This window comes from Penicillium malachiteum (genome assembly GCF_028827825.1).
Source record: "Penicillium malachiteum strain IBT 17515 chromosome Unknown utg000003l:1.0-4950554.0:1.0-4952489.0, whole genome shotgun sequence".
Lineage (NCBI taxonomy): Eukaryota > Fungi > Ascomycota > Eurotiomycetes > Eurotiales > Aspergillaceae > Penicillium > Penicillium malachiteum.
This window is the reverse complement of record NW_026643096.1, coordinates 2271080-2297588: the sequence shown is the minus strand read 5'-3', so window position 1 is coordinate 2297588 and position 26509 is coordinate 2271080. Positions and strand designations below refer to the sequence as shown.

The 26509-nt window shown below is 46.8% G+C and overlaps 11 protein-coding genes across 11 annotated transcripts; 5 read left to right on the top strand and 6 right to left on the bottom strand.

The window, feature by feature from the left end:
• Positions 1–104: 104 nt before the first annotated feature.
• Positions 105–1350, top strand: N7483_007193 (EF-hand domain-containing protein; the record flags this gene model as incomplete). Its single annotated transcript, XM_057090630.1, has 4 exons — positions 105–145; positions 217–235; positions 325–1270; positions 1328–1350. The coding sequence occupies 4 exons, from the start codon at positions 105–107 to the stop codon at positions 1348–1350; spliced, it is 1029 nt and encodes a 342-aa protein (XP_056945371.1).
• Positions 1351–2591: 1241 nt separating this feature from the next.
• On the top strand, positions 2592–4612 carry N7483_007192 (MDR family MFS transporter; the record flags this gene model as incomplete). The annotated part of the gene is made up of 4 exons (XM_057090629.1): positions 2592–2849; positions 2928–2957; positions 3016–3448; positions 3507–4612. The coding sequence occupies 4 exons, from the start codon at positions 2592–2594 to the stop codon at positions 4610–4612; spliced, it is 1827 nt and encodes a 608-aa protein (XP_056945370.1).
• An 852-nt stretch (positions 4613–5464) lies between these two features.
• Positions 5465–7349, top strand: N7483_007191 (MFS transporter; the record flags this gene model as incomplete). The annotated part of the gene is made up of 2 exons (XM_057090628.1): positions 5465–5984; positions 6079–7349. 2 exons carry the CDS (start codon positions 5465–5467, stop codon positions 7347–7349), a joined length of 1791 nt encoding a protein of 596 aa, XP_056945369.1.
• Positions 7350–8531: 1182 nt separating this feature from the next.
• On the bottom strand, positions 8532–9156 carry N7483_007190 (ankyrin repeat domain-containing protein; the record flags this gene model as incomplete). Its single annotated transcript, XM_057090627.1, is given in 2 exon segments — positions 8532–8823; positions 8840–9156. 2 exon segments carry the CDS (start codon positions 9154–9156, stop codon positions 8532–8534), a joined length of 609 nt encoding a protein of 202 aa, XP_056945368.1.
• Position 9157: 1 nt separating this feature from the next.
• Positions 9158–9477, bottom strand: N7483_007189 (ankyrin repeat domain-containing protein; the record flags this gene model as incomplete). The annotated part of the gene is made up of 2 exons (XM_057090626.1): positions 9158–9387; positions 9414–9477. 2 exons carry the CDS (start codon positions 9475–9477, stop codon positions 9158–9160), a joined length of 294 nt encoding a protein of 97 aa, XP_056945367.1.
• Positions 9478–9502: 25 nt separating this feature from the next.
• Positions 9503–11855, bottom strand: N7483_007188 (ankyrin repeat domain-containing protein; the record flags this gene model as incomplete). Its single annotated transcript, XM_057090625.1, has 2 exons — positions 9503–10386; positions 10469–11855. The coding sequence occupies 2 exons, from the start codon at positions 11853–11855 to the stop codon at positions 9503–9505; spliced, it is 2271 nt and encodes a 756-aa protein (XP_056945366.1).
• Positions 11856–12983: 1128 nt separating this feature from the next.
• N7483_007187 (alpha/beta fold hydrolase) lies at positions 12984–14045 on the top strand (the record flags this gene model as incomplete). The annotated part of the gene is made up of 1 exon (XM_057090624.1): positions 12984–14045. The coding sequence occupies one exon, from the start codon at positions 12984–12986 to the stop codon at positions 14043–14045; it is 1062 nt and encodes a 353-aa protein (XP_056945365.1).
• A 397-nt stretch (positions 14046–14442) lies between these two features.
• On the bottom strand, positions 14443–15036 carry N7483_007186 (GFA family protein; the record flags this gene model as incomplete). Its single annotated transcript, XM_057090623.1, has 4 exons — positions 14443–14693; positions 14753–14816; positions 14882–14928; positions 14985–15036. 4 exons carry the CDS (start codon positions 15034–15036, stop codon positions 14443–14445), a joined length of 414 nt encoding a protein of 137 aa, XP_056945364.1.
• Positions 15037–15873: 837 nt separating this feature from the next.
• On the bottom strand, positions 15874–17768 carry rlmA (SRF-type transcription factor RlmA; the record flags this gene model as incomplete). The annotated part of the gene is made up of 5 exons (XM_057090622.1): positions 15874–16125; positions 16217–16771; positions 16833–17426; positions 17502–17658; positions 17713–17768. 5 exons carry the CDS (start codon positions 17766–17768, stop codon positions 15874–15876), a joined length of 1614 nt encoding a protein of 537 aa, XP_056945363.1.
• A 3331-nt stretch (positions 17769–21099) lies between these two features.
• N7483_007184 (DUF1708 domain-containing protein) lies at positions 21100–24560 on the top strand (the record flags this gene model as incomplete). The annotated part of the gene is made up of 7 exons (XM_057090621.1): positions 21100–21220; positions 21392–21549; positions 21621–21714; positions 21780–22008; positions 22069–23929; positions 23982–24438; positions 24493–24560. 7 exons carry the CDS (start codon positions 21100–21102, stop codon positions 24558–24560), a joined length of 2988 nt encoding a protein of 995 aa, XP_056945362.1.
• A 689-nt stretch (positions 24561–25249) lies between these two features.
• N7483_007183 (ThiJ/PfpI family protein) lies at positions 25250–26118 on the bottom strand (the record flags this gene model as incomplete). The annotated part of the gene is made up of 4 exons (XM_057090620.1): positions 25250–25340; positions 25390–25636; positions 25706–25943; positions 26044–26118. The coding sequence occupies 4 exons, from the start codon at positions 26116–26118 to the stop codon at positions 25250–25252; spliced, it is 651 nt and encodes a 216-aa protein (XP_056945361.1).
• Between the last annotated feature and the right edge of the window lie 391 nt (positions 26119–26509).

Below are 26509 nucleotides of genomic sequence, written 5' to 3'. Positions count from 1 at the left end.
TTTTTTCTTTCAGTCTCGACATATTTCACTTTCACCTTTGCTCTTCTCTTGTTTCAGTACATATTCCCTTTTCATACGGGTTCTGTGTACTTGATTGGGTCATCATGGCCTACAATAAGAGCTACAACCCAGACGCGCTGCCAGCGTAAGTAAAGAGGGGGTTTGGAGGGGTACAAGCTATATGCTCCGATTGCTAACTTGCATGGATTGTTATAGGCATGCTGAGCCAGAACAGGTATGGTCTTTATTCGAAAAAAACAATCAGAATAACTTCCAAAGTTGATTGCTGCCTTGAATGCGCTTGCTGACGAGATCATCCCTTAGGTCGCGCAAATGATCGGGTCGATGCAAGTATCAGGAAGGCCCGCGCCCGCGCCTGTACAGTCTCAGAAACCACTTCCAACTCGCCCACCAGGACAGTCTGGTCCTGTTGGTGGTGGCGTTCCTCCTCGAGTCCCTGTTTCCAGCGCTCCTCCGCCACATAACCCGTATAGCTCGCCTCCCCCGCGTTCTCAAGATCTTCATGTACCAGCTTCATACAACGGCCGCCCGCCTTCACAAGTACCAAACCAATACCCTCCCTCAAGTCAGAATCATCATCGACCTCAGCCACACCCTCTGCATCCTTCTCCTCCGCCGCAGAATTATGGATTTGGTCCGCCTCCATCACAGGCTCAGCGCAATCGACCCCCGCTCGCATCCCGTCCTCCGCAATCACCTAATCCCCCACCCCTGACGGCACCTACTGATGACCCGCAACACCTATTCCCTCTTTTCCGCGCCGCCAACTCCTCTCATTCTGGCGCCTTAACAGAGAATGAATTGGGTTCGGCGTTGGTCAACGGAGATTATACCTCCTTTCACCCCCGCACCGTCAAAATGATGATTCGCATGTTCGATCGCGAGGGCAATGGAATTATCAATTTTGACGAGTTTGTGTCACTCTGGCGCTATCTTGCCGCTTGGCGCGAGCTATTCGATCGATTTGATGAGGATCGGAGCGGGCGCATCAGTTTACAGGAATTTGAGAAGGCGCTGGTCGCGTTTGGATATCGCTTAAGCCCGCAATTTATCTCGGTGCTCTTCACTATTTTTGAGAGCAAGACCCGACAGTTAGCGGCACTATCACGGAACCCCGCTCACAATGGCATGAGCTTTGATCTCTTCGTACAAGCGTGCATCACCCTGAAACGCATGACCGATGTGTTTAAGCGGTATGACGATGATCGTGATGGGTACATTACAGTGAGCTTCGAGGAGTTCTTGACTGGTAAGTGATGTGTCGCCGATATACATACTAGTATAAGATGGTACTAACTTGGTACAGAAATCCTTCAACTCCAGGAATAATCCTGGGTCTTAATCGTCTTAATTAATGCTTTGCATCTGTGCTTGTTTCTTGGATGTCTTACATATGGGTCTTGCAGTCTGAATTTTGGTCGCGTCTGGCTATTTGCCATCCATTATACCCCTCCCTCTCTGTTTAATGATAGAGTTCTCCCGAGTCAAGCCATGAGGCTCATTCCCGTTATATTGCAGCAAGGGCGTCAAAAAAGAAACCATGTCTTTCATGCATTTCAGGAATGCAGATCCTCCCCCGAATCTATATATCCGTTTCCGGCGTCTAGAAACATTGGAATACACTTGATATCTTCACCCGCATTACATCATCTATCAGTCTGATTCTAGACCATGATGTAGTCATTTATGCCCTCGGATGATGACCTCCAGGGCTAGTATAACTTGAAACATTCCAAGTTGAAGACTCGAAGGTTGCAACTATATGCCCGATGACTCGATGAGTATGCTCGCGGTGCTGTTCCTACGCCGTAAATTTAATATCAATTCATCAGTTCAATCTCTTCGGTCAATGTATGAACCAAGTATTCTCAAATCTGCAATCTTGCTTTTGGTAAATTAGTGACTTTCCTTTTCATTTCACTCCGAGTCAGAACACCAGTTGACCAGTTGACCAGTTGACTATAAACAGATCCTGACAAGCTTAAATTGAGTGGAGTTTGCGCCGACCCACCCCCTTGCTTCAACTTCAACTTCTATGAAGTATACACATCGGATTTCCCGAATAACTGAGCCCACCAGAGCCTGACTCATGGATCCTAATCTCTAGGATCAAACGCAGGAAAAGATAGATCCTTTATCACAATATCTTACATATCCATCGATTTAAACCCAATATCTTCGGGGCTCGGACATTCGGACATCCCAAGGTTCCGCGCGGACCCTTTTTGGTTCTGACCCACTGTTAACTCCGGAGCTTTTTTTTCTTTCTTGCTTCAACCTCCTTTATAAAGAGGGATCGCGCTGCGTCAATACGATCTTGGTATTCTGAGGTTCACAATATACTGTGAAGTGGGAGGAATTTGGAACCAACTAATATCGACATCAGAGACTGCAGTGTCGCAAGTGTCGAACCGTTAATTAACCGATCTAATTCTCCGATTTATCACTTGATCCGAATCGTTTGCATCTGCATAAGCGATTACAGGACCCCCTCAATTTATATACTCACCGACATCTGGATATATCTACTCTTTGGCCCTTTCAAGTTTGCGCTCATATATCCCCTCAACATGTCGACCGAACCCGTCTCCAGCAATACCAGCGTCGTGGCGCATGAAATCTCTGAGAAGCCAGTGGAGGTCACAGCGCCATCCCACGAGCGGGACACGGCAGAGAACCTCGCGGAACAAAATCCGCAGGATGAAAAAACACTGGTCGATGGTGAAAATGGTTCAACCAAGGAGTCGGGCGCACCGCTCGATCGCATTCCTTCTCAGGCGCAAAGAATGAGTAAGAAGAATATTGTCTTGGTTATGATGGCACTTTGTGTAAGAAAAGATTATATTCCAACCTCGGGGTTATTCCGTGTATGACATGAAAAGCTAATTCATGTTTCACATATCTAGATGGCTACGTTCCTGGCAGCTCTGGACATGGTAAGATCTTACTTGGAATCTTGTTTCTGTTGGAAATTTGACTAACATCTTAATTTAGACTATCGTTTCTACTGCTCTTCCCACTATCGCTGATAAGTTCAATGCATCGGAAAGTGGTTACTCATGGATCGCTTCATCCTACCTTCTCGCCAACGCTGCTTGTATTCCTTTATGGGGTAAGATCTCTGATATCTGGGGTCGCAAGCCGATTATCTTAATGGCCAATGTCTTGTTCTTGGTTGGTAGTTTGGTTTGTGCCTTGGCAAAGAGTCTTGCTATGATTATTGCCGGCCGTGCTATTCAGGGTATTGGTGGAGGTGGTATGATTATCCTTTCCAACATTAGTGTCACCGATCTGTTTAGTATGCGTGAGCGCCCCATGTACTATGGTCTCTTCGGCGCTACATGGGCTATTGCGAGTGCACTGGGTCCTATCATTGGTGGTGCTTTCACCACTGCTGTTACCTGGAGATGGTGCTTCTACTTGAACTGTATGTGCTCTCTACATTCTAATGCTTGATGGGGATTTAAACTAACATTATCATACAGTGCCCATTGGCGGTGTCTCCTTGGTTATTCTATTTCTCTTCTTGCACATTGAAACTCCAAAGACCCCATTGATCGCTGGTCTGCGCACAATTGACTGGATTGGCACATTCTTGATCATTGGTGGTACTCTTATGTTCCTGTTTGGCCTTGAGTTTGGTGGTGTCAACTACCCCTGGGCCTCAGCTACTGTGATTTGTTTGATCATTTTTGGAGTTATGGTTTGGGTTATCGCTTTCTTTGCAGAATGGAAGATTGCCAAATACCCCATCATCCCGCTCCGACTCTTCACTGAGTGGTACAATGTCTTGATCCTGTTGATCTGCTTCTGCCACGGCTTTGTCTTCATTTCCGGCACATACTACCTGCCGTTCTACTTCCAAACTGTCCTGCTCGCATCCCCCATTATGAGTGGTGTTTACCTCCTACCTCTGGTTCTGGCCCTCTCTGTTGTCTCTGCTGCAACTGGTGTTCTTATGAAGAAGACCGGTCGCTACCGCGAATTCATCATGGCTGGTCTCTTCTGTATGACACTCGGATTCGGTCTCATGATTGACCTGAAGCCCTATGCCTCCTGGGCCCGAATCATCATCTTCCAGCTTATTGCTGGTGTGGGTGTTGGTCCTAATTTCCAGGCCCCACTAGTCGCATTACAGGCTAACGTCCGACCTGCCGACATGGCTACTGCAACTGCCACCTTTGGCTTTGTGCGCCAGCTCGCCACCTCCATATCCATCGTCATGGGCACAGTTGTATACCAAAACATGATGTCTCAACAATCGGCCGAGCTCACTGCCGCCGTCGGACCTACTATCGCCGCAACCATCTCTTCTTCCTTCGCCGGCTCCTCGAAGTCTCTTATCGAGGGTCTTACAACATCCCAGCGTGAGGTTGTACTCAAGGCTTTCACCTTTGCCCTCAGCCGCATGTGGATCATGTATACTGCGGTTGCCGCTCTCGGATTCATTCTGTCCTGCTTCATTCGCCCTCTCAAACTCAGTAAGGCGCACACTATCCACAAGACCGGTCTTGCTGAGCAAGAGCGAGCCCGTCAGGAACTGGCCAACCAGGAGAGCAAACCTGAGGATAATCTTGAAACCCAGGCCTAGATTCGGCCCAACGCTTCTCCAGCCCCTTCACTATATTAGAGAAGAGGAACTTCAATTCATGTATGAATAATTTTTCACCTCGGCTTGTCCGAATTTCTGGCTGTTGTGGCCAAAAGTTAAACAATCATCTTAGACTTAATAAGACTGTCAATAGTAATGTTTGATACAATCCATGCTTTCACTTCCTACCTAGCTTAATTCCATATTTTATGCTACTGCATTACTCAGTTCTGTGTTCCTCATCCAATCGGGTGCATGCATGTAACCGTTAAGGTGCCGTAATACCGAACTACTCTCGGTCGGACATCTATCCGATTTCCCCTAATCCGATCTCCACTCACGAAAATCCGAGCCCCATCTTTGATATTGGCCCTGGAAACGTGTCGCCACAAGAAATTACAGAAAGTACAGTATTTATGGGGACTTCCAGGAAAACAAAACTAGGAAGACGAATGACCCTGGTCCATATCAATGTGAGCCAGTCAGGCATGAATGACATCAAGCATCGCCATCAATCGGGAAAAGTTACGCTTTCCGGTCACAAACAAGCGTTCTTGATATCGGGCACGCCCTACGCAAGAGACCCACCGATACGCAGATCCTGGATAAAATGTCTCCGGGCTGGACAATTCGGATTTCTCAGCGTGTTAAGGGTTTTTAAATGCCATTCTGGCAAACTTCTCTTTTCTTCATGAATCGTTCATTCATACAACCTTGAAAGTCAATTCAATCGGGGCCAAAAAGAAGGGGCCGAAAGTACTATACTTACTGTTCCCCGCAGATTATCTGCTTAACCGGTGAGAAAACAACCCAAGGGATTTGAAAAATTCAGTCTAATCCCGAGGTTTGGAAATGCAGTCTTATCTGCAGTATCGGCGTTTGGGAAATGCTGTGAGAAAACAGCTATCGGATTTCCCTGTCGAAGATGATCAACCTCAACATGGTGCTTCTGTGAAAGCAGAAGATCATGCGGCATCTCCGAATGATTCAGACTCCAGCACTGCAACTGAAATTGCAGAGAGCAACCCCGATTTGATCGAACATCATGCTCCGGAATCCAACCACCCATTAGCGCAAAGTCGGACGCGCAAGTCTGAGAAAGCCGCTATAGCCTATTCGCTTCCTGGTGTCACGGTTCGGGATCTTGACAGTACGACGGATCTACCCAGTCGCGTCTTTATTGTTGGCTGGGATGGCATTGATGATCCTCAAAATCCTCGGAACTATAGTCTTGGTCGACGAATGACGGCTACACTGATCGTCTCTGCTCTGGGTTGGATTGTAGGTGCAGCTTCGTCTATCGATTCGGGTGTTTTGCCACAGAACGATGCCGCGTTCGCTGTCAGTGATGTTGTCGGGTCCTTGGTAGATGGTAATGATAATATTCCCCAAACATGTTGCATATATTCATTTCATCATATTGCAGCATTACTTCCCAAACTAAATGCATTTGCTAATTTCTTTAGGTCTCTACCTATTGGGTTTCGCCTTCGGCTCTCTATTTAGTGGTCCTCTCTCGGAGATCTTAGGCCGCAACGTCGTCTACACAGGCTCATTGACCCTCTTCATGATCTTCGTCATGGGCTCAGCCCTCGCACCAAACATCGGCGCCCAGCTCGCTTTCCGCTTTCTATCCGGTATCTTCGGTTGCCCGCCCCTAACCTGCGCAGGCGGCACAATTGCCGATCTATGGAATCCGCTCGAGAAGACCATCTTCTTCCCGATGTACGCGATTCTCTCATTCGGTGGTCCCGTACTGGGTCCCGTACTAGCCAACTACATAGGCCAAACAGACGTCCTTTCGTGGCGTTGGAGCGCCTGGATTATTCTCATCGGCTCTGGTGCCATTCTCGTCTTGATTGTCCTATTCCAACCTGAGACTTATGCTCCACTACTACTCAAGTGGAAGAGTCATCAACTGCGCAAGATAACGGGTGACAAGCGATTCCGCTCAGAGATGGACCTCGAGAAAATCGCCCTCTTCACTCGTATCGGCGGTGCCATGAAACGCCAGTTCCTGATTACTATTCACGAACCTATCATCCTACTCATTTCTCTATACATGACTGTCTTGTACATTGTGCTTTTCACTTTCTTCGATGGGTATACCTACATCTTTACGGATACCTACAACCTCTCCGAAGGAATCACGAATATCATCTGGGTCGCGATGTACGCCGGTATCGTCCTCGCCGCCCTTCTGGTTCCAATCATCTACAGTTGGACGAAGAAGGACTTCACAGCCGCAGCACAAGCGGTTAACGGTTCCGACCCCTCAACCGATCCCCACGCTCTCGATGGCGTGCCGACCGAACCCGAAATCCGACTCTGGTTCGCTATGTTCGGTGCACCATTTATCCCCATATCGCTATTCTGGATGGGATGGACAGATTACTCATCTGTTTCGTACTGGTCACCCATCATCGCATCCTCCTGTTTCGGAGTCGGTACTATCTGCGTGTTTATCAGTTCATACATGTATGTCATCGATTCTTATGATATCTACGCGGCATCGGCATTGGGCTTCATGACTGTTTCGCGGTACTGTGCTGCTGGTGGAATGACTGTTGTGGGAATGCCGTTTTATAAGAATATGGGCGTGCATTGGACCTTGACTATTCTGGGATGCATTAGTGCTATTATGGTACCAGTGCCATATGTGTTCTATAAGTTTGGGCCTGTTATTCGCCAGTGGAGCAAGTATGCGGTCACGAATGAGGTTGAGGTTAAGGTCTAATATGGGAGCCCTGTTAAATGCACACCTCGTGTCCTCAATGGGGTTAACTTTCGAGTCCCTATATAGACAGATACATTATGATGCATGTATCTATGCACATCTGTATGTACTATTGTTGTATAGTGGATAAAGTGAATCAACCTCGTAATTTTGCAAGCAACCCCTATTCTAAGACATAGATTCATAACTTCAAGTTGTATCATGAGTCAAGAGTGCTAGATTAGAAATAATCACGAGTAGCAAATTTTTCTTAGCTGCTAGTCTTCAGAAACAGTTACGCGAGTCCAAGGACGAGCAAACAAATGGAATCAGGTGACCGTCATTGTTGAGGATTTCCTAATTTGGCCATGACAGTGAATGACAGTGGGAGCCTTCGCGTCTCTCACTCCCCACTATAAATACTCCCTCCCTCTTCTTCTTCCTCTTTTCTTTTCTTTTCTTTGCTTCTTCAACTCCTCTGGCTCTACACATTCCTGCTTTTTAAACTGTTGATCATCCGTTCTCCCTTGGCCTCGGCACTGATTTGCAGATTCCCTGAAGAAACTAGTATGCATGTTGTTGATGTTTTTGCAAGGGGGTGTTTCCATAGGGGATTGTCTGTGTGGTTACGCTAGCTGGAGCAGTTCCGAATCCTTATGATGAAAGCAGTGGGATGGCCTTTATCAACGAGATCCTCGATTTCAATGATGGGGCTGATGGCTTTGATCCGCGTGGTCAGATTCAACTCTGTCACCAGTATCATATACTCTGAGGGATTCGTCAACACACTCCGTTTTCCAGGTTTATTTCATTCCCCATTCCCCATGTCTTTGTTTATCTTGCCATGTCCCTTGATCCTTGTCCCCTGGTGATAATTCTCAATGTACTTTCCACTTCTGTCTATATCAGAGCACTCATTCGTCATTCATCAGTCTCCTTCACCAGCCCGCTTTCATTATTATACGTCCATACTGCCTGGGATCACACTTGATGCACCGAAGACTGTCAAGATTATATCGTTACTATCAGTGTTCTCTTCCAACCTTGGATAGTTGAATAGTATTCCATTTTACTGTATAGCTCCAGACCAAGCCGATTATTCGATCGTAGAAGATAATTTGGAATCATGGCATTGGAAGACTACCTCTCAGGCGGTCATGTCACAGCACTGTTGAGCTTGAAGGGCGGACTAATTTTAATATTTCAGCGTGCCATTAATTCTTTTCGCTCCGCCTCTTCACGACGCGACTTATTAATACATTCTTTATCAGCGCCCCAGCGAAGCAAAACATTGACAATTGTTGAATGCCGACGACGAGCCGCCAATGCTAGTGGTGTCAAATTCCAGTCATCTCCTGCCTGAGTGATCCCTCCCTCGATGTCTGCACCTTTCTGAAGCAGTAACACAACGATAGCTGCATGTCCTGAATTTGCCGCCCATGAGAGTGGTGATGTTGGGTTAGGTGTCTGGTCTTTTTTGACCTGGATCAACCAACTTTGATAAATCTGACTTGGAGATCTCTCCCTCAATATCGGCACCTTTCATCAAGAACAGTTCAACCACAGACTCATGTCCCCTCTTGGCCGCCCATAATAGTGGTGTCATAGCAAAGTCATTGAGTTCTTTTTCTTTGTGATTTGGGTCTGTGCTGTTTCCATCGATCTTGGCACCATCATGAAGCAAAACTTCAACGATACTCAAATGTCCCATCCTAGCTGCCCATCCTAGTGGTGTCATGTGCCATGGACAATCATCTATCCAGATACCAATTCCTTCCGCTTTGGCGCCCTTGGAGAGCAGCAACTCTACAATTCTCCCATATCCCATTCTAGCAGCGCATTCCAATGGCGAGACAATATTCAAATGATCGTAGTGATAAACGAGACGGGGTTCTCCATCGATCTTGGCCCCCCCTCTCAATCAGTAGATTGACAACTGCTTCATGCCCCATCCTAACTGCCCATGATATCGGCGTGCAGTCTGTCTTATCACGAACTTCAATCTTCGCGCCCTTTTGAAGCAACAGTTCAACTATGGCCACGTGCCCTTCTTTCGCCGCTAGTAATAGTGGATTATGACCAGACTAATCTCTATCCTCGACATAGTGACCTTCATAAAGTAGCCATTGAGTTGAAGCCCTGAGATCATTCTCGGCAGCGAAGTGCAGTGGCAATCAAGTTCTAACTCTCTTATGTTGACGATAGAAAAAAGCACTTGCGTCATTTTTAACCAAGAATTTGAAGAACTCATTCTGGTTGTTCATTGACATACAGTGCAACGGTGTCCAAGCGAATGCTTCGGAACAATCGCTAGTTCGAAGTTCGGCAGCTCCCGGCGCCTTCATGTTCGAAAATCGTCGCGGGGTCCAACCATAGTTGTCCTCCCCATCAAAATCAGCACCCTTTCTCCTAAGCAGCCGCATGATGCTGTTGTGCCCGTACATAGCTGCAAGATGCATCGGTGTCCAGCCAACCTCATGATCTTTACTGTTCACTTCAGCGCCTGCTTCGAAAAGGATTTCGACTAGACCCTCATCTCCGACGCCAGCTGCACAATGTAACGGTGTCCACCCAAGCTTGCCATCCTGAACGTTGACTCTAGCCTTGTTCTCGAGCAACAGTAGAGCCACTTGTATATGCCTATTTATGACTGCATAATGCAGAGCTGTGAGTTTGTTGCAGCCCCCTGTGTTTATGTGTCTTTTGAAGAGGATCCTAACAATATACAAGAATCCCATCCGGGCAGCTATGTGCAATGCAACATTGCCGTCGTTATCTTTCACATTTGAATCGATGTGATGATTCAACAACAATTCCACGACGGAATCAGACCCTCCCCAAGCCGCTCGATGCAACGCAGTCTGTCCGTCGCTGGATCTATGATTCAAATCGGATCTCATCAGCAGAAATTTAACTATTCTGGTGTCACCGGGCTCCGCGGCAAGATGAAGTAGGGACTGTCCAGGTGAGTCTGGAACATGTAGCTTGGCTTTTCTGCCCAGCTCTGAGACTGTCTTATGATCTCCTGTCCATACCGCACGTCGTAACATCTCGACCTCTGTAACGTTGATTGGCGGGGCGTTTTGATCATTACCAATTTACATATTATGATGACCTGGATTTTTGAACGCCATTGTCACTTTGTCCGTGATATTCAGGCTTGAAATTGTTACTTTCTCCTCGATCCAACCATTGATGTTTTTTGACATGAGATCTCGACGGTAACGCGCCAACGTATTGATAGCGCACGCCCTGTATCTTCCTCACCAATAATGCCTCTTTCACTGACTTTGTACCACATTTGGCTAAAAGCCAGCACCGACCGGAATCTTTGAGGGCCTTTTGAAGTATCTGTCTGATCAGTGGATGCGAACCACGCCATGAACAAATTCCTTCTGTCTTGCTATCGGCCTTCTTAACACACCACGTTCCATGAACTCCATCCTGGCAGATGGTTAGATAAACTAGTTGGACACCAGCTGAGCTCGGCCGACATGCTCGCAGAATCATGAAAGAGGTGTCCATATGAGATCTTTCTGATCTTTGTGAGGATCTTTTTGTATGTAGTCTGCAGTTTCTCTTCCGGCGTAACACCGACAAGGAGTGCAGAAATGATGGCAAGGTCTTTTGGCCAAGAGTATGTCGTGGGCCTAACACGGTCAGGAGATCATTTAAAGAAGTGATTTCCTTGCGTAGGCTTTGGATGATCTTGGTAGCTTCTTTGTGTGGGCCACCGCATTCATCCGTCTTTGCAAGAATCTCTTCATCAAGATCCTTTATCATAGGTCCAGAAGGTCCTTTGAAAATAAATTTCACCTTGCGGGAGTTGGCTAACTCCAGGGCAGACCAGCCTCGACTGAACCAAGGGGACATTAGTATCCCAAAGCATGCAGTTTCTGGGTTCCAGTTCCAATTCCGGAGGAAGCAATCATGCCCCAATGTGATTTGGGCACTTTTATAGTTGCTCTGAATGTTATGGATGGCTTTATTCCGAGCGGCTTTTTCTCTTGGAATGCAAATGGTGTCCCACCAAATCCCTTCACATAGGAACTGTTCTGCAATCTCTCGGAAGAAATTGTACAGGCATTCATTGACTCTTCCATCTTCCCATGCGCCGGGCCCAGTGCCATCTGACCAGACATGAGAAACTGCCATGTATGGTCGAGGAGGCTCAAGCATGGCGTTCCCCGCTAAATTCCACACTGTCGAACTTCCACTACTGGCAGCATGGTGGAGTATTTCCCTTGGAAACTGCCCCCGCATCTGCATGCAGCTGGCATCTTTGCACTCATGTTGCTGTTGAACAGCTGTGAAGTCACGCTGAGAGTACTCACAAAACTCGAAATTACATGACTGATGAACGTTGTAGTCACTTAGTATCTCGAAATGAGACAACATTTGCGTACTTTGCGGTAGCAAATCAGGTAGGTTTTCTCCTGCAACCGCCCATACACGGTTTGAGTACAGTTTGATATCTCTTATCGCTCGCTGAAACGCTTCCGGGAGGTCTTCATGGTCAGGATTCATGGCCAGGAGGTCTTCGCGATCAAGAACGGCCCAGGGGTCTTCATAATCAAAATTTATGACGGCTTGATGTTGAATTTGGTTCGTGAACAAAGCTGGCTAAGTGAAAGTTTACAAACCTGTACCCACGATGAAGGGCGAGCCCTCTTGGAGGAGTGGAATACATATTCAAGCTCCAGCCAACTACTGCGCCGCTTGGACCGCCTGGTCGGGCGACGGAGCGCTGCGGCTGATGCCCAGGTGAGTATGTGGCAGCTTATTCGTGTTCACTGACTTGCTCATTGGGTACCATCACAGTAGTGTGCATGAAGTTTAAGCGCCCGGGGGGGCTCAGTGGGGCAGTGTACAGAGTTTCCAGAATAGGTCATATCAGACCAAAGTTTGAGGCTCTACCTATCTGACAACGTTCCCATAACAGGTGGATTCTTCCCTTTCCCATTTTTCTCCCATTTTTGAGCCACAAATGCTAATCTTTACACTAATGTCAAACGACTATGCACTCATGTAATACCCAAAATTTGGCTGGACAGCCTACGATATAAATGGTGTTTTTCTCTTTACAAAGGTTCATGTTCAAGTTAAGACCGACTTTCACTCCAAGGTTTCAGGCATCCTAATTCATCTGAACAGATGCTATCTCTGCAGTAAGCGCCAAGAGTGTTAGATGATTCAAGTTCTTATATATCGGATCATCCGAGGGCTAGACCTCGGCTGTGGAGAAAGCAAGAATCACCAGCGAACGGGACAAACATGTTTGAAAGCAAGTTTCCAGATTTCAAAATAATATCCCATGGTTCAACCCGATATGATTATTGTATCTCACCTCCAAATGTCAGCTTATGGCCGATATTCTGTTTCTTACTGGCTCAATCAATAGCTCTTGGCCCCCAAAGCCCCCAAGTCTTCCGAAATCGAAGGATTGTGGACCCGGAGAACACGAATTACACATCACTGAATCCTTGCTAGCCTCGCGCTAGTACATAGCTTCAGGGCCTGCGACTTGTCCTGGTAGCCTCACGTCGCACCTCTGCGGGTCAATCTGTCAGCCCCGCCTTTAGGTAAAGTACAAAAGCCCCTCAATGTGAACACTAATAACCTCCTCTCTGCTACTTTTTATTCCCAACCGCCATCATGTCGACTATCACTCACCATGAAGTGACATATGCAGATGGCATTAAGAAAATCCATTATCTAGCCACTGGCCCCGAGGATGGCCCGTTGATCATCTTTGTCCACGGATGGCCTGCCACTGCCATTACCTGGAAACGTCAGCTGGATGCTTTCGCCGCCGTAGGTTTCCGTGCCATCGCCCCCGATATGCCAGGATACGGACAGTCCACAGCTCGACGTATCGCCGATGACTATTGCCAGGAAGCTATCGTTGAAGGTCTTATGGCTTTACTGGGAGACACGGGCCGCGATGCCGCAGTTTGGGTGGGTCACGACTGGGGTTCCGGAGTGGTCTCCTCTGTTACTATCCAACACCCCGAAGCCGTTAAAGCGCTCGTGAACGTCTGTGTGCCATACAATACCATTGAGCTTGGATGGGATGCTTTCCTTCCACTAGTGAACCGTGATATCTACCCCGAGGATAAATACCCGTACGGTCAATGGGATTACCAAAAGGCATACGAGGAGGATTTCGAAAAGACCATTGAATGGTTCGATCAAGATGTCGCTGGATTGTGCAGCTTGTTCGCACAGAAGCCTGGCCCGCGACCTGATCCCAAGGTAGCTGCCGAAGCTATGGCTACGGTGCGGAAGGTCGGATGGCTTGGTGGATTAGCGAAGCCTCCTAGTGCTGCTCAGCTGGGACCTCCAATTCTTCCTCCGGAGATCTTCGACTCGTTCAGTGCGGATATGCAGAAGACGGGCTTCTGGACTGGTTCGGCATATTACTTGCATCATAAGCGGAATGCGGAGTATAATGGAGGTCGGGAACTCAAGTTCACGAAGCCGGCGTTGTTCGTTCACACTAAATGGGATGTGATCTGCGAGACAAAGGAATCCCGGCTTATGGAGCGTATGAGAGAGAATTGTTCGAACCTGACGGAGGTTACTATTGATGCTGCTCACTTCGTGATGTTCGAGAAGCCTGTGGAGCTTAACGCTGCCTTGTTCCGATTCTTAGTAGATGCGGTGCCGACTGAGTGGCCCGGGTACTCGGATAGCGAGTATGCTAAGACCAAGTAAGATCCTAGAACATGGATTTAGCGCACCAAATATATGAACAAACATTTCTATGCACAGCTCAATTTCTCCTCTCCGGCTTCCTTTTCTAGTAGTCACTGTTTCTTTTTGCGATGCTTAGCTATTTCTGTAGATGACCCGAATTTACTGAGGTATTATCTCTGCCTATAGATCCAACCGGACTCTTCACATACAAGCCACCGACAATCCGTCAAAAATAACACATTGATAGGCTTCCTTGTACATAGAATGAACTCGAATTTTATGCTGAAAAGCACTTGAATCTCAATTTTCTCCTCATCTCAACAAATTCGGCCATTGATCTCAACTCCCACATCCAAGTTAACAATTGACGTGTGTGTTCTCCATAAACTAGCTCCAGCCTCCGCATTAAATGAAATTAACCAAACATGGGTTCCTGCTTCGCACCCTCCACAGGAGCAAGGTACGAAGGCCGATCCTTAACATAGAACTCAATATCAATCTTGCCACCCATATTCGCCTCCTTGTTATCCAGACTTCCAGCCTTGATACAAGTCATATCTGGCATAACCTCCAGCTCGGTGTACAAGCTTGAACCGCAGGTTGAGCAAAAGAAGTGCTTGTTAACCTTGCCGCTGTTGCCGACTGCGTCGTAGGAAGATGGGGTTCCTTTAACATGTTAGTTGATTCTGTCATAGCTGAGTTGGAAAATTGCAATAAAAACGCACCCTTGGTCACCTTGACACTGGTGCGTGGGACAACAGCATTAGCTGTGAAGGCACCTCCGGACCACTGATGCCATTGATATTAGTACTCGACAGCTTGCTGCTGAATGATTGGGAACTTGAATTGCTTACCTTCTGGCAATCAGTGCAGTGACAAAGAGCAGAGAGGTACTTATCCACTAAGAAATCATCAACATGAGACCCTTTCATCTAATCCGAAGTAGTGTTGACATACCATCAGCAGAGAAGTGGATAGCACCACACATGCAGCTACCAGTAATGGCCATTTTGTATAGAACTTGAATAAATAAGCTTGTTCCTGTGTACCTGGTGAGAATCAAAGTCAATGTAAAAAAAGAAGCGGGGGTTCCGCCATCATGACGTTTTATACTTCAGGGTTCCGATGATAACGAGGCGGTGATCGGTGTTTGTTTCCACCCCACTTTATGTTCAATCACCGAGGGTTCGGTGTCTCGTGTTACGGATGATTGGACCTCTCACGGGTAATTTTGAGAAGAATCTTCTTTTAAGGTGGATCGGTTCAAGTTCATGGTTACATTAAAAGGTTTATTTCAAGTTTGTGTAAGTGGATATCCTGAAAGGGTCCAATGGGTGGACTCGGCATCTGGGAGTCACAATTTACGCAGATATTGGCAAACTGGAGTTTGAATGTTTCTGGCTCGAGTTCGAGTCAGTTACTGTGACAGGTTGGATAGACATTCGACATTGCTAGCCTATTACAAGGAACACGCTTTATATACATCATCAATTGATCCAATTGTGCCCAGATACAACGCCGACTTTAAACTTGAAGTCAAAGACTCGAGAAATCATAGGCAGGAAAGAAATTAAGAGTGACAAGGAGAAAGGGACTCGGAAAGCGAATCAAATATATCAAGTAAAATTCATGTGACATAGAACACCATCAAGATAAAGAAATAATATGAAACGATAGAAAAGAAGAGGTATCAAGCCGGGGTATAAGAGCATTGGGTCCTAGACTCAACCAAATCAAAGGAAATAGAATCAAGGTAAAAAGAAAGAGGTGGAGTATGTGTTCATCGACTGTATATCAGAAGATATTTTAATCAACAGGGTTCACATGAGTGTGGAGGAAAAGAATGTTAAGGTTTTGGTTTTTTGTTTGTTCCATTGTCCATTGAGCCCCCATCTGGTTCTTTGCGTTTCTTATCCTGCTCGTCCTCTCGGGCAAAACTTGGTCCACTCTGCACGGCTGGAGTGGGGAAAGTGAGAGGACTTGGCAGGAGACTGGAGTCTGGTCCGGAACGACCAAAACCCCATTCAGGGAAGAAACTAGAAGGCGATGGGAGTAAGGCATCGGAGACAAAGCGGCTGGGAAGCGCAGAGATAGGCGTCTCTATATTATTGGAGTTGCCATTATTAGTGCTCCCATTGCCGTATGTATTTCCTTGTTGCTGAGCTCCCGGTGGCGGTGGACGAGCGAACGGGTTCGGGGGGGCCTTGGGCGCCTGCGCTAAGAATTGCCCCCGCTGAAGGTGAAGGTGGGGGTAGAACGACACCCCCTGGTGGAGGGTTATCCCCGCTGCCCTTAGCAGGCGTAGTTTTATTGCCCGCAGAATCGCGTGAGGAGGAATCACCCGTTGCACTACCACGATCAGAGCTCTCGCTTGGGATCTGAACTTTCAATTGCGGTCGTTTAGATTGCATTTGAGCACTATTGGTTCGCTGGGGAGGTTTAAGTTCTGGAGTCGATGAGATCGATTGTGCCCGAGGTTCTGGAACGACATGCATATGGGGTGCCTTCGGTACTAATGAATCGTCGCGTGGCGGGTCGGGCTTCATATTGTGGTTTGTCCGGGCCGTCTCGTACATGGAACCTGCTCTAAAGTGCTGGGCTAGAACCGATCCTCGATCGTCAATAGGCGTAAAGATGCTGCGGGACTTGGATAGAGATTTCGGCTGGGGTGGTGATTGGCTGTGTTCCGGCTTCAGACCACCCGACGTATTATCTTGATTATCAGGCATTCCGCGCTCCTGGCTCTCGGGAAACGCGGGAGGCATAGACCCCCCGATTCTGGTCATGCATATAGGCTTGCGTGACCTGCTGTACCGGCGCGTGTGAACCAGGAGGCATTCCCATCTGGTGAGTTGCTACCGCATGGGCATGCTGGAAATGTTGCTGGGGCATTTGCTGTTGAGGTGGTAGACCGTGGGGATGAGTAATTCCTTGGGGTGGCGTTCCCTGGGATGGCGGGGGATGCGTGTACTGGGCGTATTGTGGAGGTCGAGGTTGATTCATCGCAGAGTGCACATTGGGGTTATACATTGACGGGTTAGGCATATAGTAGCCATTTTGTGCGGCGGGTGGCGGCGGAGTGGCATGTTGATGTTGTTGGTGCGGTCCGAGATTTGAGCTTACGCGACGAATATGATTTCTAGACGAAGGGCGGGAGATTTGAGATTGCGGTGTACCATGTCGTATTGGGAGGCCATTCGGAATTGGTGGAGACGCAGAGGGGTGATGATTTATATGCTGGAAACCGGGTTGTTGGTGAAGATGCGGGGGAACAATGGAGTGAGTCTGTTGGGTTTGCATTTCCTCGGGTGCTGGAGTATGATCATCATCTTCATCATCGTCGTCGTCTCGTTTGCCGGAAAAATCTTCAGGACCCTTATGTTCATGTGGACCCCCAAACTACAAAAACGGGTGTTATTAGCTGACGTTATTCGCGCACGAATGTAGGAGAAAGATATAATAGTTTCCACTTACATATTGGTATCGCCCGAGGGCTTCGGGCATATCACATGATGAATATTCATAGAGTTTCTTGTTTTGACCGAAGATAATGACTGCGACGTCGACGGAACACAGAACGGCCAACTCATGCGCCTTCTTGAAGAGACCCCCTTTTCGCTTCAGGAATGTACTGGAGCAGTGTTAGCAAACGCCTACACCAATAATTTTCTATGGTATCACGTACACTGAGCGGTTGCGATCATCTTTGATTGCTTTGATCTCAATCTTTCGGCGACCCATTTTGCAGGCTTATGGTTCCCGCGCGAGGGCTTTTCTTTCTAGTGGAAGAGAAAAAGGAGTCGCCTTGGGCAGAGGTCAAGCTTTCTACCTGATCTCCCCCCTTGAATTATTTTCTATGAAGAACAGACAATCTGACGCGCGCAATACACAAGCGCGAATTGTTTTTCGCGAAGTCGACGACACGAGAATTAGGCGTCTCGAGGTCAATTCTTGATTCCAGGGGGTTCAAACCCACAGAACACGACTGACGGAGAAAAAAACCTGGAGAAATCCTGAAGGAAGGGGAGGGGAAAGCGAAATTTAAAGAGTCGATCCACGGTATGATGAGATATGGGGGGGGGGTGATAGATGATGCAGAAAAGGTTGATTCTAAAGATAGAACAATGGTGAACTCGAGGAAGAAAAAGGAAAGGAGCGGCTGAGTCATCAGCAGCCTGAGGCCGCTAAGTCTATTAATAACCCTCGTCACAGTGGAGCCTCTTGTTGATTGGATCAGAGAGTCTGATGCAAAAGAGCTCGCGGCTAAGTTGCAGGAGAGAAAATAACTAGAAAAAAGTACCTCTCTTTACTCTATGAAGTCTAGATTGGAAATGTTGGAAATCGTATTACTATATATAGGACCTCAGGGAGATCTATGAAAGGTGGAGTGTTCGAGGGTCCATGGTTCAGGGGTCTCATGCAGGACAAAGATCGATCGTTTTGACCAATTTGGAATGGTGGCGGGGGATGAATTCCTTTCTTCGACTTTGTTATTCTTTGTTGCGCACTCTTCAGGTAGTCTGCAGGTAGTCTTCAAGATTTTGTTCTTTGTTGTGTTTCGCCTGTCAGATGAAAGCGGGCCTCGAAAGTACTGGGATGTGAGATCTGAACACTGAATAAATATAGCAGGAGGGATTACATATAGTTAGAGCAAGAAAGGAAATTAATACCATAAAGATAACGCAATAGCTGGAGTCGAGCCCCTGGCCTTGAGATTCACAGACATCAGACGAGATGCTGCGAATAGCCTCACTTGATACATCCAGTACCAGAACATCACCCTTTATATCTCACTCATTCTTGATTATTTTTGATTTTTGAAAGGAAGTGATAGAGAAAGCGAGTCTGGAAATCCTTTATATAAAAATATCAAAAATTTAAAAAATCTTTATCCCCAACCGAAGCTAAATCCCTGCCCGCCCTCTGGTGTCAACTCAGCCATCACCCAGACCACCCTGGTCAATACTTCTATTTTCTTAACATTTGAAGAGTCTGGAGCCGCTAAACCGCTTGGCCAGTAGGGCTGACTTGGAGCTGTTACTCTTCTCCCCCTTCGTTCAACTCTGAGCCCTCACAGTATTCCATGTCTGTCATGTTTGCATTAACCATATGAACCTTTCGCCCTTAGGATTTTCCAGCACTGAGATTATTGCTATGTCAGTTGCTCTGCTTTGAACTGGTTAATATGTCTACTCTTTAAAATTGACGCCTGTCAGATTCATATAACTATATAGCCTGAAGTACTCTATACAAAGTAGTTGAATATGTGATATCAACTTCCAGCCATAACCTTGGAAAGTGGGTCTGTGAATATCTGGTAATATAATTACCGCGCTAATTCCCAAACCGGAATAGTTAGTATTACAGTCTGCAAGCCAAGCGTCTGTGCTGTGTTGAATGGGTCGAGTGTCATGCTATCACACGCGGTCTAAGCTTTCAACTTGACTTCCCGTATCGTTATTCTCCGACATAACCCTATACCTAGGTAAGCACCATGATCACTTTCTGAGTGATCTCCAATTTTTAATTTTATTTTATAGTATCACCATCCAATTTTGATTTTTCATGTGCTCTTAATTCAAGTCTATGTTAGTTCAAGTTGGGGTTAATTGGATATCCTGAGGGTCTCATTGAAGAAGAACAGTCACGGTATTACTGGTTATTAAATCTCTGGAGCTGAAAACTTGAACTTTCACTTCAAGCACTACTAGATTGGCAGATATCTGTTAAAATAATAATTTATCACACGCAGTAATAGACGCTGCCCAGTCTTTTTATCGGGTTTTAAGGATACATACTAGTAATTAGTACTATAGGTACTTCGGGATATATAATGTCATCTTGCAGTACTAGTATGTAGTAGTCCTAGTCTGGACTGGGCACCCAACTTCAACTACTACTACTAGTAGTACCCAAACATTTCCAAGGTTCAAATGCCTTCAAGTGCTCAACTTGGGACTGCTAACTAGATATATTTGTCTATACTATCATGATTGTGTTAACTAATTAATACAACTCCTCCAGTTATGTAACCAATAATAATGTTAAAACAGAGGTATCATGTGATTGTGGCACTGAACAAGGATTTAGGTGATAGAAATTCTGATTGGTTCCCGCACCAATTGACCTGTCCACTCCAGCACTTGAGCTATGTATCAATTGATCAATTATTATTATTATACGATGTTAACCTGATAGCTCTAACTTCTCTAACCTCTCCTGATTTCGTTATTCCTCCTAGAATATTTGTACTCCATACTACTGCCCACAGTGAATCCCTGGATTCAAACAAAGTCAATTTGAGTTGAGATGATGATCGCCATCGGTATCATCCACTCTCCGCACACACTTTGTATACTCCATCCACCATTGATCTCTAGAGGGGATTTTTTCCGATCCAATTCTTGCTTATCTAGATTCATATATAGTTCAAACTACTAGGATCTTTAATCTCAATATATTAATTACCAGATTCAATAAAAAATATTAACCCAAAATCAAGCTATACGGGGTAAAACTATAGATTCCAAACAAAGAGGGCGGTCTCGACCCAGTTAGTGTGATCCCGTTTTACCCCTGAGACTCAACTTTCAATCCATCTTGGAACATTGGAATTCTCTCCTTTAGATCTTGTGCGGTTGATCTATTTTCCTCTTATTCCTCCTTTTTTCAATTTATTGAGGTATTCTCTCCAGTTCCGAGAGAACCTGTTACAGAGCACAGACTCCCTAACCAGGGATCCTTTCCTTTCCTTTTTTTTTTTTTAATTAATTTTTTTTTACCCTGAGCCTTATCCCGGCGCTGCAGGACACTCCGGGCATTATTATTATTTTTTTTTCCCTTTCTACCTGGTTCTTCAATCTCTACTACGCTTCAACTTCTTTCGTTAAATTATCGGTTAGTTTTATGCATCAGGTCCAGTTCCCTTTCCAAAACTACTGCTAACGGTCGTGCTTGTTGCAAATTGCAGATCACAAAAATTCCGCCTTGAACCCCTCAACGGAGAACGCGTGCCTCGGGCAGCTATACCCGCCCAGTCAATTCCCCTGCGATCGCGTGAATCTCCTTAACAATGCCGTTCTTTTCTCGCGTTTTTCGGAGCAAAGACTCTGCCGCGACCAAAAATAAAGCTAAAACTGCTGTTGCTGTCGACACTACCCCGCAAAGCCCAAATGGACTGATGCCTGGCAACGGTCTGAGGTCGCCCCGGAGGAAGTACAAGATCTGATCCGGGGCTGTACCCAGGAATTGAAGGCGCGAGGTAAATGAACCTCAAGCAATTTTAAATTAATTGTCATCTCGACCATGTGGTGGTGATACCCACGCGCATTCCGGATTGCTGATCATTTGTTCGTTTCACATAGCTCTCGATACTCCATTCCTGCTCCTCCCTTTCCGCCCTAGCTCTGATCCGAGTGCCGCCCGTACATTTATTCGGAATTACTTCAACCAGTCTTTTGACCAGGGTGCCCCAGTCAGTGGTGATGGGTTGATGCAGGAGCTGCGGCTCAATGAGCCTATGGTATGGTTCAAAAAAATGCTAGGCTTTAACGCCAAATGGAGAGTAATGGTGCGGTGCTAATAACCATGCAGGTTCTTTGCAGTGTGATGAAATGGTGTTGGAGCAGATTGCCAGGTGGTGTAGTGACCTGGGAAGCATATGATATGTTCAAAGTTGGTGAACAAGGTATGTATAGATACATTGTTTCGCGGGAAAGGATTGTGGAGAACCTAATTGCTGACACCATCCAGATTCGGATTTGGCCCGTGATGCATTTTCAACTTTTATCCCTATTAGTGTGGATTCTGATGCACGTACCAAGATTATCTTTGATTTCTTTGACTTACTAGCTGCAATTGCGGCGCATGGTAAATCTAATGGTCTAGGTGGCCGAAAGTTGTCGCGATATGCTGGTTGGTGGGCTTTTGAGCATCATGACACTGGTAATGGCTTTGAAGCCTCATACAAAAACTGGGCCGCGTATGAAACCCTTCTTCCCTATTGCGGTGACAATGTCTAACTTTTTTCAAAATTGAATAGTGCGGCCGATGCGACAAGTCATTTGTTCTTTGCTTACCTGCGCTCGCTTTCCCCAGAGGTTTCTCGTGGAGTTTCTGGTATCTCATCGCTACCAATTTCCCTGCAAACCCTAGTCGAGGCAACAGAGTATCCTCCGGAGACCCCAACTCTTCTTCAAGTGACAACCACAAAGGTGGTCATGATTGTGGACACTGTATCACCCACACCTTTCTCCCTGTTGCGCCGTGCAAAGAACTTTGAATACCGCGACGATCACTGGCACCTGCAAGAATTTGCCAGCTATGAAGACCCAATCAAGGCCTTGACCGATGAATGTCTGCGTGTGTTAAAGTGTATCTCATCAACCAACGAATCAAGTGTATCAAGCTCAAAGCAGTCGACTAGCTTGCGTGATGCATCCTGGTCTCGATTTGAGGATATTGGATTCGGCGGCCCTATCGACTCTGACCCGGAGGATGAGGAGAGAAGAACCCTCACAATTGGGAGATCTAACACTGCCACTAGTATCAAAACTGCACCACAGTCCCAAACAGGTGATTTGGGCCGTCCAACCACTCCATCCTGGGCAGACTTCATGTCATCTGGATTCTCTGATGAAAGCAGCATGAAGAGCCCCGTTGGACTCCTCCTGCCACCGGACAAGGTTCTGCCGCCCATTGCTGCTACCCGTGGAATGAGCTCCCAGTCTCACAAACGTTCGTTGGACACCGAGCCCGCATTGGAGCCAGCCGAGCTGGCTAGTATTAACTCTTTGGATCTCGATGATTCTTTCTGGTGGGTTTGGATCACTAGTTTGTCTGGCGATGAACCCTCGACACGCAAGGCAGTCTTTGGTCGTTGTGCTCTCTTGGAAACCGTCATTCGGGATACCAAATGGTTGGTTCTTGAGGAGCAGATCAAGGGTGCTGCTCCGGAGCCGGATGCCGGGGCTGAGATTGTTGAGAAGAAGCGCTTCTTCAGCTTCGGTAGTCGCATGGGTACCACTAAGCTTAACCGCCGGAAGTCTTCAGCCAGAAAGGTCAGCTCCTCTGTGGAGGACTCCTACAAGCGACCTAACAACCCCGGCTCGCAAAGCAAGACCAGCATTGGTCCTGATCAACACAAGCGTATCCAGGCTGCTGCCGCTGCTCTTCAGAAGCGACAGCGTGAGCAGGAGGCGGAGGCTTCTCAAACTGGTGGCAAGTCGCGTTCCGATGCCTACTCTACCAAGACCAACTCAGTTATGACTCTTCAGCCCGGTATCGTGAACGAGGCCTCTTCAGCAATGAAGTGGGCTAGCAATTATGACAAGAATGAATTCCGTGCCGCCTATCTGAGTAACCATCGTGCGGGAACTGGCGCTGTTTCCGAGGGGGCTGCTGATGGCCCCGAGGAGCCTGAGTCTGAGCCAGTTGCGGAGACAAATTCCCAGACACCTGCTGCTCCTCTTCCCCCAACTACAACCAAGGGTGCTCCGCCTCCACCGCCTAAGGACACAGCTGCGGTGGCGACGCCACTTCCACCCTCCCCTGAGCCAGTCAAGAAGACCTTGGCGATCCTGGAGTCCGAGGATAAAAATGGGAAAATCAAGGATGCCGACACTGTCGTTATGGCAGAGCCTATTGAGTCCGAGGGCCAGACTGCCGAGGAAAGCAAGAAGCCAAAGAAGAAGGCTGGCAACACTGGGGGTTTCAAGAGCATGTTTGGTGCTGGTAAGAAGAAGGTCGAAGCACCGGCTCCTGTTAAGACTTCTCCTTCGAAGGAGCCCAGCAGTAGTTCTGCAGTAGCCGCTGCCCGTGCTGCCCTCGAAGCCAAGGCCAAGGCTGCCCATGAGATTCCTCCAAAGGAAACGGCACCCAAGGCTGTGCTGAAGAAGAAGCCCGTTCCTACTCAACCCCCCCGCTACAGCCGAGTCTACTGCTGAGACCACAGAGCCTGTCAAGCCATCCACACCTCAGCAGCAGGAGGAGGACCAGGAGCACATCAAATACCACAAGAAGACTACAGTTGTTGGTAGTGGTAGCCCACCTCAGACCAGACGTGGAGTTGAGTATGATGCTCTGTCTCGCGTTGGCACACATGAGCGTGATGCTGCTGACCAAGAGTTCTCCAAGTTTGACCAGGGTCCCTTGGTTGAACAGCCTGCCTTTGTCCCCGAGGAGGATGCACCCGTCACTCCCATCACCCCCACTGAGCCTGAGCTCCTCCGGACCCCGACCAATGGTCACGAGGAGAAGGTCGAAGCAGTCAGCCCTGTGCAGATTTCCGGGGACCGATGGGCGCAGATTCGCGAGAATGCTGCTAGACGCACTGCTGTTGTCCAGGAGGAACCCGAAACCCGCACCAGCCAGTCTGAGCGCACCGACGAGGGAGATACCAGTGGCGAAGAGAGTAAGTCACACTCACCAGCATAATCCTGATCAACTACTAATCTGATTTCTCTAGCTATCGAATCTCGTGTCGCTCGTATCAAGGCTCGTGTCGCTGAGCTCACTGGCAACATGGAAGCCTAAACACCCACTCAGTCTAACAGACTGATCTAATTTTAAAATTTGTCATTTTTTTTACTTCCCACCTTCAACTCAAGTCATATCCTACATTAATTGTGTCACTGGGCCAAACCCAGGACTCGATTCCTTCTTTCGCTCTCACCAGATATACTTTCTGTTTTTCGTGTTTGCTTTCGACCATGTCTCACGACTGTTCAACTTATCCTCTTGTGAAAATCGTACAAGAAATTTCCCAAGGAAAAAAAGGACAAGACGAAATACTGCGATACGATTGACGGAACCTACTGGTTGTGATTTACCACTATTTAGTCTGATATTTTCCTTCTCTTGGTCGGCTGGACAGATATCCGGTTTCATTTCTGATATCCTCTTCTGTCTGTTTCTGATTTGTTTCCTCGACATTTGTTTCCCAGATTGGGTTGACCTGCTTCTCTTGTGTTGTTCGTTGCTCTATTCCCCTTTCGCTACTGAATTTCTCAAGCCGATTCAGCTTGCTATTAAATATGAATCGCTTTGTTTGTTAAAAGTAGGATATTAGTCCGCTAGTCTTAAAATTAGTTTTTGACCTTCTGCAATCATCTAGTAAATCTTCCACATTTGTGTTCTCCATATAAAAGACATCTAATAAACTCATTTGATAAGCATTAATCCCATCACTAAACCTATGACATTTGAAGTTGAAAATAATAATCTCAACCCAAAACATCCAAAATAGCTTCAGCAACAGCACCAGCACTAGCAGGATTCTGTCCAGTAATAAGCGCCCCTCCATACCCATTAGTTCTAGCCTTAACAACCTTAACCCCCCCAATCCCGTTCTGCCTTAACATACTTCCCCGAAATACGCTGTAACTCCGTCTCCAGCATGAATGGCATGGCTGCTGATAACTTCACCGCATCTTCCTCCGCATTTGAGAATCCCGTTACCTGGGCACCGGCGATGAGGGGCTCCTCAGATGAGTTTTTGGTATTTAGGAAAACGCAGGGTCCGTGACAGACTGCTGTGATTGGTTTGTGTTTTGCGGCGAAGGATTCGATTAGTTGGATTGAGGTTTTGTTTGTTGTTAGATCGAACATTGCTATCAATCATATCTCACTATTAGTTTCAATTTGAAGGTTTTCATGAAGAACATTGGAAGGAAACCTACGTCCATGACCACCAACATAAAATATCGCATCGAATTCATCAACCCGGGCCAGCATATCCGCAAGTTTCTCCGTATTCGTCCATAGGGATTCCTGTGTATCTAGGAAGTTTTTCGCCACAGGATCTGATTCAAACATCTTTACGGAGTTCGGATCTAGTGGTGCTTTTCCGCCGTTTGGGGAGGCGATGACTAGAGTGGCTTTTTTGTGGAAGACTTCGTGAGGGTGTGCGAATTCAGGCTATTAGATGTGAATTCGTTAGTTTGATAAATGATGATAGGGTGATTAATTGAGTTGTAGAGATATTGGTGCTCGAAATAGAGATATTAGTATCACGTACCAAGTACCATCCTGTAGGTCCAACTCCCGGGATCTCACCGAAGGAAGTTAGAACGATTAGGATCTTAGGGGCCATTATAATTCCAACATTGAGATAAGTTGATATTTTCGATGAATGTGATCGAAGCAAAGGTGAACGTAAGTCCAGTTCGCCTGGAGCTTTGAGACATGGAGTCTTTGGTCTGTATAGATCATTCTCTCGTCATGCCCCACTTAAGATCGTTGATCCCGATTATCCCGAGACTCAAGTATATCAATACCGAGCCAATCATTGGTTTAGATGTTCAAGTTGGGACCGAAGGATCATTTACACTATATCTACTTGAAGGATGATCAATGGATCTGAGAAATGGTCATTAATATTACTATATCATCAAGCTATATGCACGCATCGCCATGTTAATATCTCCAGGCACGCTGTATAAAAGTTCAAGGTACATGTACAATGTCGTTTGTCCTCTTTGTAA